The 13,380-nt window shown below is 48.2% G+C and overlaps 1 protein-coding gene across 1 annotated transcript; it reads left to right on the forward strand.

Moving 5' to 3' along the window:
* The first annotated feature begins 6,486 nt into the window (after positions 1-6,486).
* On the forward strand, positions 6,487-12,202 carry BHLHE40 (basic helix-loop-helix family member e40). The gene is made up of 5 exons (XM_010365702.2): positions 6,487-6,864; positions 7,029-7,098; positions 7,360-7,467; positions 8,400-8,523; positions 9,846-12,202. Exons 1-5 carry the CDS (start codon positions 6,785-6,787, stop codon positions 10,700-10,702), a joined length of 1,239 nt encoding a protein of 412 aa, XP_010364004.1. The 5' UTR covers positions 6,487-6,784; the 3' UTR covers positions 10,703-12,202.
* The last annotated feature ends 1,178 nt before the right edge of the window (positions 12,203-13,380 follow it).

Genomic DNA, 13,380 nt, shown 5'->3' on the forward strand with positions numbered 1-13,380 from the left:
TACAAAAAATACCAAAATTATCTGGGCACAGTGGCACATGCCTGTAGTCTCAGCTATTTGGAAGTCTGAGGTCATAATTGTACCACTGCACTCAGCCTGGGCAACAGAGTGAGACCCTATCTGAACAACAAAAACAAAAAAATAAAATCTAATAGAATGTATCTTCTGACCAAATAGTAATAAATTAGAAATCAATAATTAAAAGCTACCTGGCACAACATGCCTATTCAAACATCTAAAATTAAAAATAATGACAATAAAAAATGCTAGTAGGGATGCAGAGAAACTAGATCTCTCATGCATTGCAATTGGAAATATAAAATGGTACAGCTATGCTGGCAAATACTTTATCAGTGTCTTTAAAAAACTCCATTACAAAATGATCTAGTAATTACATTCCTGGGCATTCATCTCAGAGAAAGGAAAATTCATATGCACACAAAAATGTGTACATAAATTTTCATAGCAGGTTTGTAGTAGCCCAAAATTGGAATAATTCAAATGTCTTCAGTGGGTGAATAAGTAAACAAATTATGGTACATCCGTATCATACTACTCAATGAAAAAAGAGAAACTTACTACTGATACACAAAACCACTTGGATAAATCTCAAGATAATTACACTGAGTGAAACAAAGTCCATCTCAAAGGTTATATATGATGTGATTCTATTTATATAACATTCTTCTTAAATTTTTTAATATTTATTTTTAATTTTTTAATATAGAGACAGGGTCTGTATGTTGCCCAGGCTGCTGTCAAACTCCTGGCTTCAGGTGATCCTCCTACCTTGACCTCCCAAAGTGCTGAGATTATAGGCATGGGCCACCATGCCTGGCCTATATAACACTCTTAAAATGATAAAATTATAGAGATGGAGAATAGACTGGTTGCTAGGCCTGTGGGATAGGTGATAAGAAGGGAATGGGTATGACTATGGAGGGGTAGTATGAGGGAATTTTACTGTGATAGAACAGTTTTGCATCTTGATTGTGGTGGTGATTACACTAGTCTGCACCTGTGATAACATTGCATAGAACTATATATACACCTACATATAAGTGAATGCATGTAAAACTCATGAAATACGAATATATGTCTGTGCATTGCACCAATGTCAATTTCCTTGTTTTGATATTGTATTATAGTTATGTAAGATTTTTACCATTGGGTGAAACTGACTGAAGATATGTGGAAATTCTCTGTATTATGTTTGTAATTTCTTGTGATTTTATTATTATTATTATTTGAGACAAGGTCTAGCTCTGTCACCCAGGCTGGAGTGCAGTGGCATGATCTCGGCTCAACGCAACCTCTGCCTCCTGGGCTCAAGTGATCCTCTCATCTCAACCTCCTGAGTAGCCAGGACTATAGGTGCATGCTGCCACACCTGGCTAATTTATTTTTATTTTTTTAGTAACAATATTTCACCATATTGCCCTGCCTGGTCTCAAACTCCTGGCCTCAAGCGATCTGTCCACCTTGGCCTCCAAAGTGCTGGGATTACAGGCATGAGCCACAGCACCCAGCCTATAATTATTTTAAAAGAAAAAGAAAAAAGTTACCTGGAAAATTCATAAATATTTGGAAATTAAGCAACACTCTTCTAAATAAACTACAAATCAATGAAAAATTACAAAAAACATTAGAATACATTTTGACCTAAAAGATTAAAAAAAAACATACCAAACATTGTGGTATGCTATGAAAGCAGTGCTCAATGAAAAATTTTAGTTTTAAACGCCTTATTAAAAGTAAGTAACGGGGACTGGTTCCAAGATGGCTTAATAGGAACAGCTCCAGTTTATAGCTCCCAGCCTGAGTGATGCAGAAGACAGGTGATTCCTGCATTTCCAACTGAGGTACCTGGTTCATCTCACTGGGACTTGTTGGACAGTGTGTGCAGCCCACAGCATGTGAGCCAAAGCAGGGCAGGGCATCACCTCACCTGGGAAGTTCAAGAGGTCAGGGAATTCCCTTTCCTAGCCAAGGGAAGCTGAGACAGACAGTATCTGGAAAATTGGGACACTCCCGCCCTAATACTGCACTTTTCTAACAGTCATAGCAAATGGCACACCCGATTATATCCCGCATCTGGCTCGGTGGGTCCCATGCCCACAGAGCCTTGCTCACTGCTAGCACAGCAGTCCAAGATCGAACTGCAAGGCAGCAGCGAGGCTGGGGGAGAGGCATTTGCCATTGGTGAGGCTTGACTAGGTAAACAAAGCGGGTAGAGCCCACCGCAGCTCAGGGAGGTCTGCCTACCTCTGTAGACTCCACCTCTGGGGGCAGGGCATAGTTGAACAAAAGGCAGCAGAAACTTCTGCAGACTTAAACATACCTGACAGCTTTGAAGAGAGTAGTGGTTCTCCTAGCACAGAGTTTGAGATCTGAGAACAGACAGCCTGCTTCCTCAAGCGGGTCCCTGACCCCCAAGTAGCCTAACTAGGAGACACCTCCTAGTAGGGGCAGACTGACACCTCATACAGCTGGATGCCCCTCTGAGACAAAGCATCCAGAGGAACGATCAGGCAGCAACATTTGCTGTTCTGCAATATTTGCTGTTCTGCAGCCTCCATTGCTGATACCCAGGCAAACAGGGTCGAGAGTGGACCTCCAGCAAAATCCAACAGAGCTGTCTCAGCCTCCTGAGTAGCTGGGACTGCAGGCGCCCGCCACTATGTCCGGCTAATTTTTGGTATTTTTAGTAAAGCTCGGGTTTCACCCTGTTGGCCAGGCTGGTCTGGAACTCCTGATTTCAGATGATCCGCTCGCCTTGGCCTCCCAAAGTTCTGGGATTACAGGCATGAGCCACCACACTCGGCCTGATTGACTTAGTTCTAAGTGGCTTAATTTGTTTTTTCTTTTTTAAGAGAGCAATGGTTACTCAGGAGTATAGGAGAGAGGGTAGTAGTCACTTATTGCTATAGCCCAACCAAGCCTTGGCTGCCCTATGTTTAAATATACTTAAGATGTGTGTAAAGACACACGTGTGTGTATTGAGACATGATGTAAAATGTATTTCTCACTGTGAGTTGAGATAAAAATTTTTGAGGTTTCATAAGCAGGTAAAAAGTGGTATCTGAGCAAGCAAGTTGTGGGGATGTATAGGGGAGCTTGGAGCTCTAAATTCTTGCACATGAAGGGCCCAGGAGTTACTATAGATAGTAAGAGTATAGACTCATTCAGCACACAGTGTAAGGCCACCAAGAAGCTGAGACCCAGTAGGAAAGAAAAGAAAGTTCCCATCTTTCTCTTGTACAAAATTACGTTCTTTCCCCACTTAGAAGAGACAAAACAGCAGGGATGGCTACAAAATGGCAGGATTACCCAGTGCAGCTGCTCAGTGCCACAATGCACTACTCCAGAGGGTGCTCTCACACAGACTGCAATGTGAATAGCTCCCCCTGGAGTTGAGCGGTGCACAACCCAAACAACCCTACCAGGCAACCATAAGTATAGTGATTAAGAGCACAAGCTTTGGAGTCCAACAAACCCGGGGGGCTTGTCTCAGACTGAATCCCAGACTATATAACCTGGGGCAGGTTATTTAGCCTCCTTGAGCCTCAGTTTTCCAAACAGAATATGTTATACATCCCTAGGCTCTATTTCAGTGTCTGGCATTGAATAACAATAAATATGTGTTAAATGAATTGAGCTAATACTAGGACCTGCCTATAAGGTGGTGGTGAGGAGCAAAGAAATTGACATATGAAAGGTTTTTAATATCTACAAAAGATGACAGACTGAAATGGTAACATTCTCCAGGATGGAAAGATATATGCCAGGTAGGAATTGTTTGTTCAAATTACTATTTTTTAAAAGCCATACGCTATGGAGAGAACAACAGATTTTTTTTTTAAATCCGGATACGGTGGAACTCTGGTAGGATGTAAACAGTTCTTGAAGCTTGAGAATACATTTGGAACACACAGAAAGTAGGAAATGCACACATTTTGTTATTTACAGTTGTAGGGCAGGTAGGGGCAAAATGTGTTAATAAACTCAAAGAATTTTAAGAATGATATTGTCATGAGCCATGAGCCATGGAAGCTGCAAGGTTTGGGCTCACTCCTGCCATTGGGTGAGGGGTGTCAGCGGAAGGGGGTGTGCGTCCTTTCCTCTCCCAGTGTTTATTTCCTAGTGGAACCGTGGTTTTGACGCAGTCATGACAACTCTTCATCCTTATTAAAGTCACACAATGAAGCAGATCGCCCAAGATTGAAAGCACGTTTCCAGGGCGGTCTCCGGTTCCTGCCTTTGGCCAGCAAAAGTACATTCTGGCAGGGAGGGATCTCTGAGCCCCGAAGTGAGGTCATGCCAGTTAGCAGTTAGAAAAGGAGGCATTTCTCACACTTGCTAATGAGTTTGACGCTTGTGAAATATAAACAGGAAGTGGGAGCTCTCCAAGGCGACCTGAAGGAAATACACTCCCAGTTTGGTCAACTTGTGAATGCCAGTTCTCTAGGTCGTCAAGGACACTGCTAGTTAAGACTGACTCCCTAACTGCACCCGAGGCTACTACTCACCCAGTCTCAGCAGTGACCCCATTTTTTTTTTTAATCCTTCCCACTGCCAGGTCACTCAGCAGCGCGGTGACTGACCCAAAGCGCAGTGGGAAAGACTTACAGTCATCTCTCAACTCCCCGAACTTGCAGGGCAGGGGTGCGCAGAGGTCAGTGAAATCCCCAGCCAGGCCTTATTTTAGTCATGAGTTTCCACTGGCTCCCTCCTCTGACTGTATCAGCGCTGCTCACAACGCGGGATTGGAGTTTCAGCTGTTTTCCCTGCTCCAGGCTGAGTGAGAAGGTCACAGAGCCCGGACTTTTCCGGGGGAGGTGGGTGGGGCCCTCCGGCAGCCTAAGTGAGATTGCAGAGATCTGGGGCCGTTGGAGGAGGTCTTTCCGCCCCGGGCTCGGGACTTTGGGTTGGCTTCTCCCCGCGTCTCTACCTAGGCATCTTGATTAGAATTAAATTAAAAACACAAAGCAACACAAATTCTCATTTTTTTTCCCTCTGTCAGCCAGTGGCCTCGATACAATTTTCCCAGGGCTGCCTTTCCTTTATTGCTCAATTTATCCTCTTCCTAGAGGTTCTGTAAGTTCAAGGGCAGGATCCGTGTCGGATTCATCAACAAGCACAGCGCCTAGCACAGAGTAGGGGGCTCAACAAATATGTGTCCACTGCATGATTGCTAAGATTTCACTGTGTAACAGGCGGTTTTTTTTCTTGTCTCTCTCATCCCTCCTGCCCTGGGTGCAGACCGCAAACAGCGCCGCCGAAGTTCCCAACCGGCAGGGAGAGGGCCGATCCGGGTTAGCACACCACGTCCCCGGGGTCTCAGTCCCTGGGTCAACGCAGAGGGGCTCGCGGTCCGCGGCGCTGGGACCTGAGCCCCGGCCACGTGAAGCGTCACGCCCTGCGCTGCTGCAGGGCAGGCGCCGCCGCCGCGGTTGTGTAACGCTGCAGCCGGAGGGGAGGCGACCCGGGCGCCTCTGCTCTGGAGGGGGCAGAGGAGGGAGGGAACACCGGGCACCGCGCCCGGTATCTTTCTGTGCTTGACTGGCCGGGAGGAAGGGGGTGACACTGGGGCACCCAGGGGGCTGCGCAACCAGGTGCCGGCCCGCAGGCTGTGCCCGGGAGCGGAGCTCCTGGGGAGCGAGGTGCCCTCGGCTCACACCCTCCACGGTCAGGTGCGCGCGGCGTGCTCGGCGGCAGCCTCAGCTGCCCCTGCGCTTGGCTGTCTGCCCGCTTCCCATGGGGTGACATCCGCCCCGCCCCTCGGTCCCTCCCCAAGGCGGGCAATTCCTGGATGCGAGGGTGAGCAGTGGGGGCAGGGAAGCCAGGACGGAAAGAAACCCCAGCCTCTGGGGAAGGCTGGGGGGGCCGGGCGACTCCCTCCGCTGCGCGCCGGTTCCTCCAAGCGGGCCGGGCGGGGGAGGAGGAAGAGGGCTGGGCTGGAGCTAGCAAGGGGATATTCCTCTCCCGGCTTGAGTCAGACGCGGGCGGATCCGTCCTCCCCCGTTCCCTCCCAGGAGACGGGAACTTACTTCATTTCCCTGGGGCAGGTTCGCCCACGTTACCAACTCTCCCCCTCCCCCAGCACCCCCGTCCCTTCCAGCTTCCGCGCCCCCCACCCAACTGGGCAGGACCCAGGTTGCGCTGCCACCCCCTCTTCGGGGAAAGGCGGCCGCAGCCGCAGACACCTGGGGGCCGGGGCTGGGGGTGGGGGCTCCCTAGCAGCCGCCGGAGCGTTGTCCAACACGTGAGACTCATGTGATGAAGCCGGGGGAGGGCGGGCAGGTCGCTCCTTCCCTCCCCGGCAGTGGCCAGACGTGCCTGGAGTCACAGGGTAGAACACGTAGCTCCAACCCACCCACTCGCTCCCATTTAACCCAGCCCGCAGCCTCTCCATTACTCCTCGGCTTGTCCCCCCACCCCCCCACTCCGCCCTAACCGCCCCCCCCAACCCGCTCCCTCCCGCCTCCCCGCCCGCCCCACTTCTCATTCACTTGGCTCGCACGGCGCAGACCGCGCAGGGAGCACACACCGCCAGTCTGTGCGCTGAGTCGGAGCCAGAGGCCGCGGGGACACCGGGCCATGCACGCCCCCAACTGAAGCTGCATCTCAAAGCCGAAGATTCCAGCAGCCCAGGGGATTTCAAAGAGCTCAGACTCAGAGGAACATCTGCGGAGAGACCCCCGAAGCCCGCTCCAGGACAGTCCTCATCCAGACGCTCCGCTAGTGCAGACAGGAGCGCGCAGTGGCCCCGGCTCGCCGCGCCATGGAGCGGATCCCCAGCGCGCAACCACCCCCCGCCTGCCTGCCCAAAGCACCGGGACTGGAGCACGGAGACCTACCAGGGTAAGTTGGCACTCCTTGGCCCTTCAAGCCTCAACTCCAGCCCCATGTTATGCGCCACTCTCAACTTGGAGCAGCTCCGGGCGCACCGGGGGGGTTCTTGCCCGGCGGAACGCCTGCAGCCGTGCGCAAGCAGTCACGACCCTTCCTGGTCTCTCTTCCTGCAGGATGGATTTTGCCCACATGTACCAAGTGTACAAGTCAAGACGGGGAATAAAGCGGAGCGAGGACAGCAAGGTAAGCAAATGCACCCCTGGGGACCCTGCGCTCAGCCCCTCGCGCGCTCTGAGTTTCCAAGAAAAGTTTTCTCGCTTTGAGGTTGGTGAGGGGATGCAGGGTGTGGGCTCGGTGCCTATTCTGAGTGACTTGGAAAAGAAGGGGCAGATGCTGGTTCTGGGTGCTATTCTGCTCCTCTGCCGGACTCTTGCTGCGGGGCTGGGAGGATAGGCTTCTCATCTCCTTCCCCAATCGCCCACCGCCTCCCCGTGCGTCTTGCAGGAGACCTACAAATTGCCGCACCGGCTCATCGAGAAAAAGAGACGTGACCGGATTAACGAGTGCATCGCCCAGCTGAAGGATCTCCTACCCGAACATCTCAAACTTACAGTAAGTGAGAAGCTGGCCCCTTTCCAACCCAGTCCTTGGCCCAGAGGGCGGGCGGGGGGTCACTCGCCGCCTGCAGGTTCCGCGGGGAACTGCAGACCAGACGGGCGGATCAGAGCTGGCGGGTGGCTCTGTGGTGGGGTCCTCCTCCACAGTCCTGGCGTTTTCTGGCTGACTCATGCAAATGAGGCGAGAACCGCTTGGACCTCTCCAAGTTGGCTCCAACACCAACTGGCCTTCCTTTTCAAGAGTTTAACTTCTGTTGATTTTCAGGATTCCCTAGTTTTTCTAACTTAAAGGAACACGCCAAGCAACACACACATTTACCCCTTGCCCTCCACCACTCCCCCCACCTTTTTTGTTGTTGTTAAATAAGGGGACTTGCTTTGGTGTGTGATTTTTACGGCCTGTCTTTCTTGACAGTAGCCCTCAGCTACTTGGCAGCCTTTGGTTGGGGAAATGGAAAAAAAAAAAAAAAAGTATTTCGGGAGGAACAAAAAAGCCTGAATGAGCTGGAAGTTCTGAAAGAGTGTAAGGAAAGAAGTAGGGAAAGCCTATTGGCTGCCAGACATAATAGAGGCCCCTCTCTGAGTTGACACCCCTGCAGAAAAATGTTATCTCTGGATTCCCCTGAGTTAAGGTCAGCAGAGGCTGCTGGAGAAATTTATCTGTCAAAGCGTTTTCCTGAGGTAGTTGCAGCTTCCAAAATGCCTCCAAAGATAGATGGCACCCTTTTTAAAATTCTTTAATCATATATATTATATATATGTATGTGTGTATCTTTTTAAAAGCATGATCTACAGACTTAAAACAGCCAACCAGGAAAGACTATTCCACTTTTTTTTTTCTTTTAGAGACATTTCTCTTTGCTAATAAATGTCCCAAAGGTGGGACTTCTCTGACCTCACCGCTGACTAAGGCTCTTTTCCTTCTAGACTTTGGGTCACTTGGAAAAAGCAGTGGTTCTTGAACTTACCTTGAAGCATGTGAAAGCACTAACAAACCTAATTGATCAGCAGCAGCAGAAAATCATTGCCCTGCAGAGCGGTTTACAAGCTGGTGAGTGCTGATTCTGGCTATCCTCTCTTTAAGAGGTTGAGCACAAATAGAGAGCCTGTGGGCTCAACATCTGATGTAATAAACATTACTGCAACAAATTGCTTATGCACCTTCATTGGGGGAGATGCAGTTTTATCTTTCCTAAAAGGTCAGACTTTACATTTGAAATGCAATGTGCCACCTGGCATGAATACGTATTAGTGAAATGATAAGATATTCCTGTGGCATTTTAGCTTGAGAGTCTCTGGGTTCTGGGAGATTTCCCTACTCCCTTTTAAAATGCCAAGGCACCTATAATTTGCCTTGTGGGTGTTTTACAGTTGGTCTTCTTAGCCCTCTTTCATTGGAGAAGAAATTGTGGGTATGCCCCAGTGTTTTCTTGTTTCTTTGCTTCCTTGTCACTTGGTGTGTGGTGTGATCCTGGCAGGATACAGCAGGAGTTTTTCCTGCATTTCATGTGGTTCCCTGAATAGCCACTAGGTATCTTGGTGAATTGCACAATCTAGAGAAACCACTGAAGTTTCATCATTCGTTTCTACAGACTTCCAGATAATCGGAGTCACCTAACCTTCTAGTCTCACTTCTTCCAAATAATACTGTACTGACTGGGGAGAATTATTCTACCTACTCCCTCATTTCATTTTCTGCCTTCCTCTCCAAGGCTCGTATGATGAAAATTGCAAAAAGCCAGCAAATGCTTCTGCCAGTTTCCTCATTAAAAATAGGAAGATGGTCGTACCTAATGTCTTGAAGATCATGGATAGAATATGTGGAAAAGATATAGAAATAGAGAGCCTAATGAAAGGTCACAGCATGACTGCAACTTTTACAAGTCATTGAAAATAAGTTTACTTTAGGTGATTATTGTTTCTTCATTCTTTTCCTCATTTTATAACTATCTGGCCTCTGCCCATTTTGCCACGGTGCAATGTTGAATGCATTGACTCAGGTTTATGAATACATCAGAATGTTCTTTGCTGCTTCACTTACATGGAAAACTCACAAACCACCTATACATTCCAAAAGAGGGGAAACAGCTCATCTCTATTAATTATGGTCCATTTCCATGATAGGATATTATGCAAACATTAAAAATCGTATTTTATCTGAGTATTAGTTTATGGATTGTTTTAATTTAATTATTAATAATTTTCAGTGTAATTCTTCTCTGAGCATACTACTTTTGGAGTTAGGAACACAAGTCAGTAAATGCGATTTCTTTTTTTAACAAAAACGAAAGCACCTGGTTTTTTGGCGTCTAGGTATCCAGGTGCACCACAGGGTCTTCTGAAACATTTTCCTTTGGATTTTTGTTTCCCTAGGTGAGCTGTCAGGGAGAAATGTTGAAACAGGTCAAGAGATGTTCTGCTCAGGTTTCCAGACTTGTGCCCGGGAGGTGCTTCAGTACCTGGCCAAGCACGAGAACACTCGGGACCTGAAGTCTTCGCAGCTTGTCACCCACCTCCACCGGGTGGTCTCAGAGCTGCTGCAGGGTGGTACCTCCAGGAAGCCATCAGACCCAGCTCCCAAAGTGATGGACTTCAAGGAAAAACCCAGCTCTCCGGCCAAAGGCTCGGAAGGTCCTGGGAAAAACTGCGTGCCAGTCATCCAGCGGACTTTCGCTCACTCGAGTGGGGAGCAGAGTGGCAGCGACACGGACACAGACAGTGGCTACGGAGGAGAATCGGAGAAGGGCGACTTGCGCAGTGAGCAGCCGTGCTTCAAAAGCGACCACGGACGCAGGTTCACCATGGGAGAAAGGATCGGCGCAATTAAGCAGGAATCCGAAGAACCCCCCACAAAAAAGAACCGGATTCAGCTTTCGGATGATGAAGGCCATTTCACTAGCAGTGACCTGATCAGCTCCCCGTTCCTGGGCCCACACCCACACCAGCCTCCTTTCTGCCTGCCCTTCTACCTGATCCCACCTTCAGCGACTGCCTACCTGCCCATGCTGGAGAAGTGCTGGTATCCCACCTCGGTGCCAGTGCTATACCCAGGCCTCAACGCCTCTGCTGCAGCCCTCTCTAGCTTCATGAACCCAGACAAGATCTCGGCTCCCTTGCTCATGCCCCAGAGACTCCCTTCTCCCTTGCCAGCTCATCCGTCCGTTGACTCTTCTGTCTTGCTCCAAGCTCTGAAGCCGATCCCCCCTTTAAACTTAGAAACCAAAGACTAAACTGTCTAGGGGATCCTGCTGCTTTGCTTTCCTTCCTCGCTACTTCCTAAAAAACGACAAAAAAGTTTTTGTGAATGCTGCAAGATTGTTGCATTGTGTATACTGAGATAATCTGAGGCATGGAGAGAAGATTCAGGGTGTGCGTGTGTGTGTGTGTGTATGTATGTGCGTGTGCGTGTGCGTGTGCGTGCACACGTGTGCCTGCCTGTTGGTCTAGGACTTTAAAGCTCCTTTTGGCATAGGGAAGTCACGAAGGATTGCTTGACATCAGGAGACTTGAGGGGAGTGTAGCAGACTTCTGGGCTTTTCCCCACCCAGAGAATAGCCCCCTTTGATACACATCAGCTGGATTTTCAAAAGCTTCAAAGTCTTGGTCTGTGAGTCACTCTTCAGTTTAGGAGCTGGGTCTGTGGCTTTGAGCAGAAGGTACTTTCAAAAGAGGGCTTTCCAGGGCTCAGCTCCCAACCAGCTGTTAGGACCCCACCCTTTTCCCTTTATTGTCGACGTGACTCACCAGACGACGGGGAGAGAGCAGTCAGACCGAGCTTTCTGCTAACATGGTGAGGTAGCAGGCACTGGCATAGCAGGGTAGTGGTTTGGGGAGGTTGCTGCAGGTCTGCTCCCCAACCCTGCCTCGGAGGAATAAAGAGAATGTAGTTCCCTACTCAGGCTTTCGTAGTGATTAGCTTACTAAGGAACTGAAAGTGGCCCCCTTGTACAAGCTGAGCTGCCCCGGAGGGAGGGAGGAGTTCCCTGGGCTTCTGGTACCTGTTTCTAGGTCTAACCATTAGTACTTAACTGTTCAGGGATCCAAACTAAGGTCTGAGAGACACAGACACCCCGAGCGAGCACCCCAAAGTGCACGAAGCTGAGTAACAAACTGCTGCCTTCAAACAGAACTAGACTCAGTTTTCAATTCCATCCTAAAACTCCTTTTAACCAAGCTTAGCTTCTCAAAGGCCTAACCAAGCCTTGGCACCGCCAGATCCTTTCTGTAGGCTAATTCCTCTTGCCCAATGGCATATGGAGTGTCCTTATTGCTAAAAAGGATTCTGTCTCCTTCAAAGAAGTTTTATTTTTGGTCCAGAGTACTTGTTTTCCCGATGTGTCCAGCTAGCCCCGCAGCAGCTTTTCAAAATGCACTATGCCTGATTGCTGATCGTGTTTTAACTTTTTCTTTTCCTGTTTTTATTTCGGTATTAAGTCGTTGCCTTTATTTGTAAAGCTGTTATAAATATATATTATATAAATATATTAAAAAAGGAAAATGTTTCAGATGTTTATTTGTATAATTACTTGATTCACACAGTGAGAAAAAATGAATGTATTCCTGTTTTTGAAGAGAAGAATAATTTTTTTTTTCTCTAGGGAGAGGTACAGTGTTTATATTTTGGAGCCTTCCTGAAGGTGTAAAATTGTAAATATTTTTATCTATGAGTAAATGTTAAGTAGTTGTTTTAAAATACTTAATAAAATAATTCTTTTCCTGTGGAAGAGAAAGATGGTCTCCTGAATTTTTTTTAAATAACTCAATTGGTGTGATATGGCTGACTCCCATGTCCTTCCTTCTTGGCTTAAGCAAACCAGTTAATCTCAGTGTAATTTCATTAATTTCATTCAGCTTTTCATGTGCTTTGTATTCAATCAGAATAAGCTTAGTCAACTTGGCAGGTAAATATTGGTTTAATTTTTTTTTAACCCTTGCCAGGGGTTCACGATCATCCTCTACCTCTCCAGAGTTAAGTAAAAAGCATATTTCCCCCCGCCTGCTTTCATCGTGGTCCTTGGAACTTGACAGAAAACCAAGGTATGATACCGTGGGCTGCAGTGTCTGGGGAGCCTGCGGGAGGGAGAGGCACATTGAGAAAAGATTTACTGGATTATTATGCAATACTAATTGATGCTGGGATAGCACCTCTTTGCCAAAGCAGTCTAGCTTTTTCAAATCTATCAAGGTCTAATGGATTTGCCATATCCTGTCTTATTCCTGCTGGAGGCAACATTCCATAATTATTTTCTACATCCTTCCTGGACTTCCTCTCCGGTGTGCTTGTGCGTGAATGAATATTGGGTGTTCCTTAGACAAGTGCTCTTATTGAAAAGAAAAAAAAAATTCCATGGGAAAGGTGGGAAATGACCCATTCGTGTATTTTTGCCTCTCTCCTTTGCCTTGATTTGCAACATTCCTGTGGGATACTCCCTCTCAGAGGTGTCGTGATGTTTCCTGATGGCCAGCGCCTGACTCAACAGGCTCCAGATCCCAAAGCATCCCAATCTGCCAGAACCCCCTGGTTGTCTGGAGCACAGCAGGGAAGCTGCCCCTAGGGATTTCTCAGGCAGAGGCTCCAGCTGACCATGAAGACTGCTTCACATGTCACCTTCCCTGTCTCCTGATGAGCCAGCAGCTGAAAGTGAGCATTTTCTGCTTGTGCTAGATGCATACGGAATGCACATAACTGTCCCCAGGCCACACAGGCTGTTGTGTAAGGAGCCGGGACCAGGAGTTGGAAACCTGGCATCGATAGCTGGTGGTCTATCACCTCCCTCTCCACGCCTGCTTTTGACTAGATAAAATAAGAATTCCGAGCCCTTCTCACAAGTCCTGTAGCAGGCGGATGGCAAATTCTGTGTGCCACTCTTTCTCCCAGCTCAGCGCCTGGGCTTCCAGGTCTCAGGCC

This window comes from Rhinopithecus roxellana, chromosome 1 (assembly GCF_007565055.1).
Source record: "Rhinopithecus roxellana isolate Shanxi Qingling chromosome 1, ASM756505v1, whole genome shotgun sequence".
Taxonomy (NCBI): Eukaryota; Metazoa; Chordata; class Mammalia; order Primates; family Cercopithecidae; genus Rhinopithecus; species Rhinopithecus roxellana.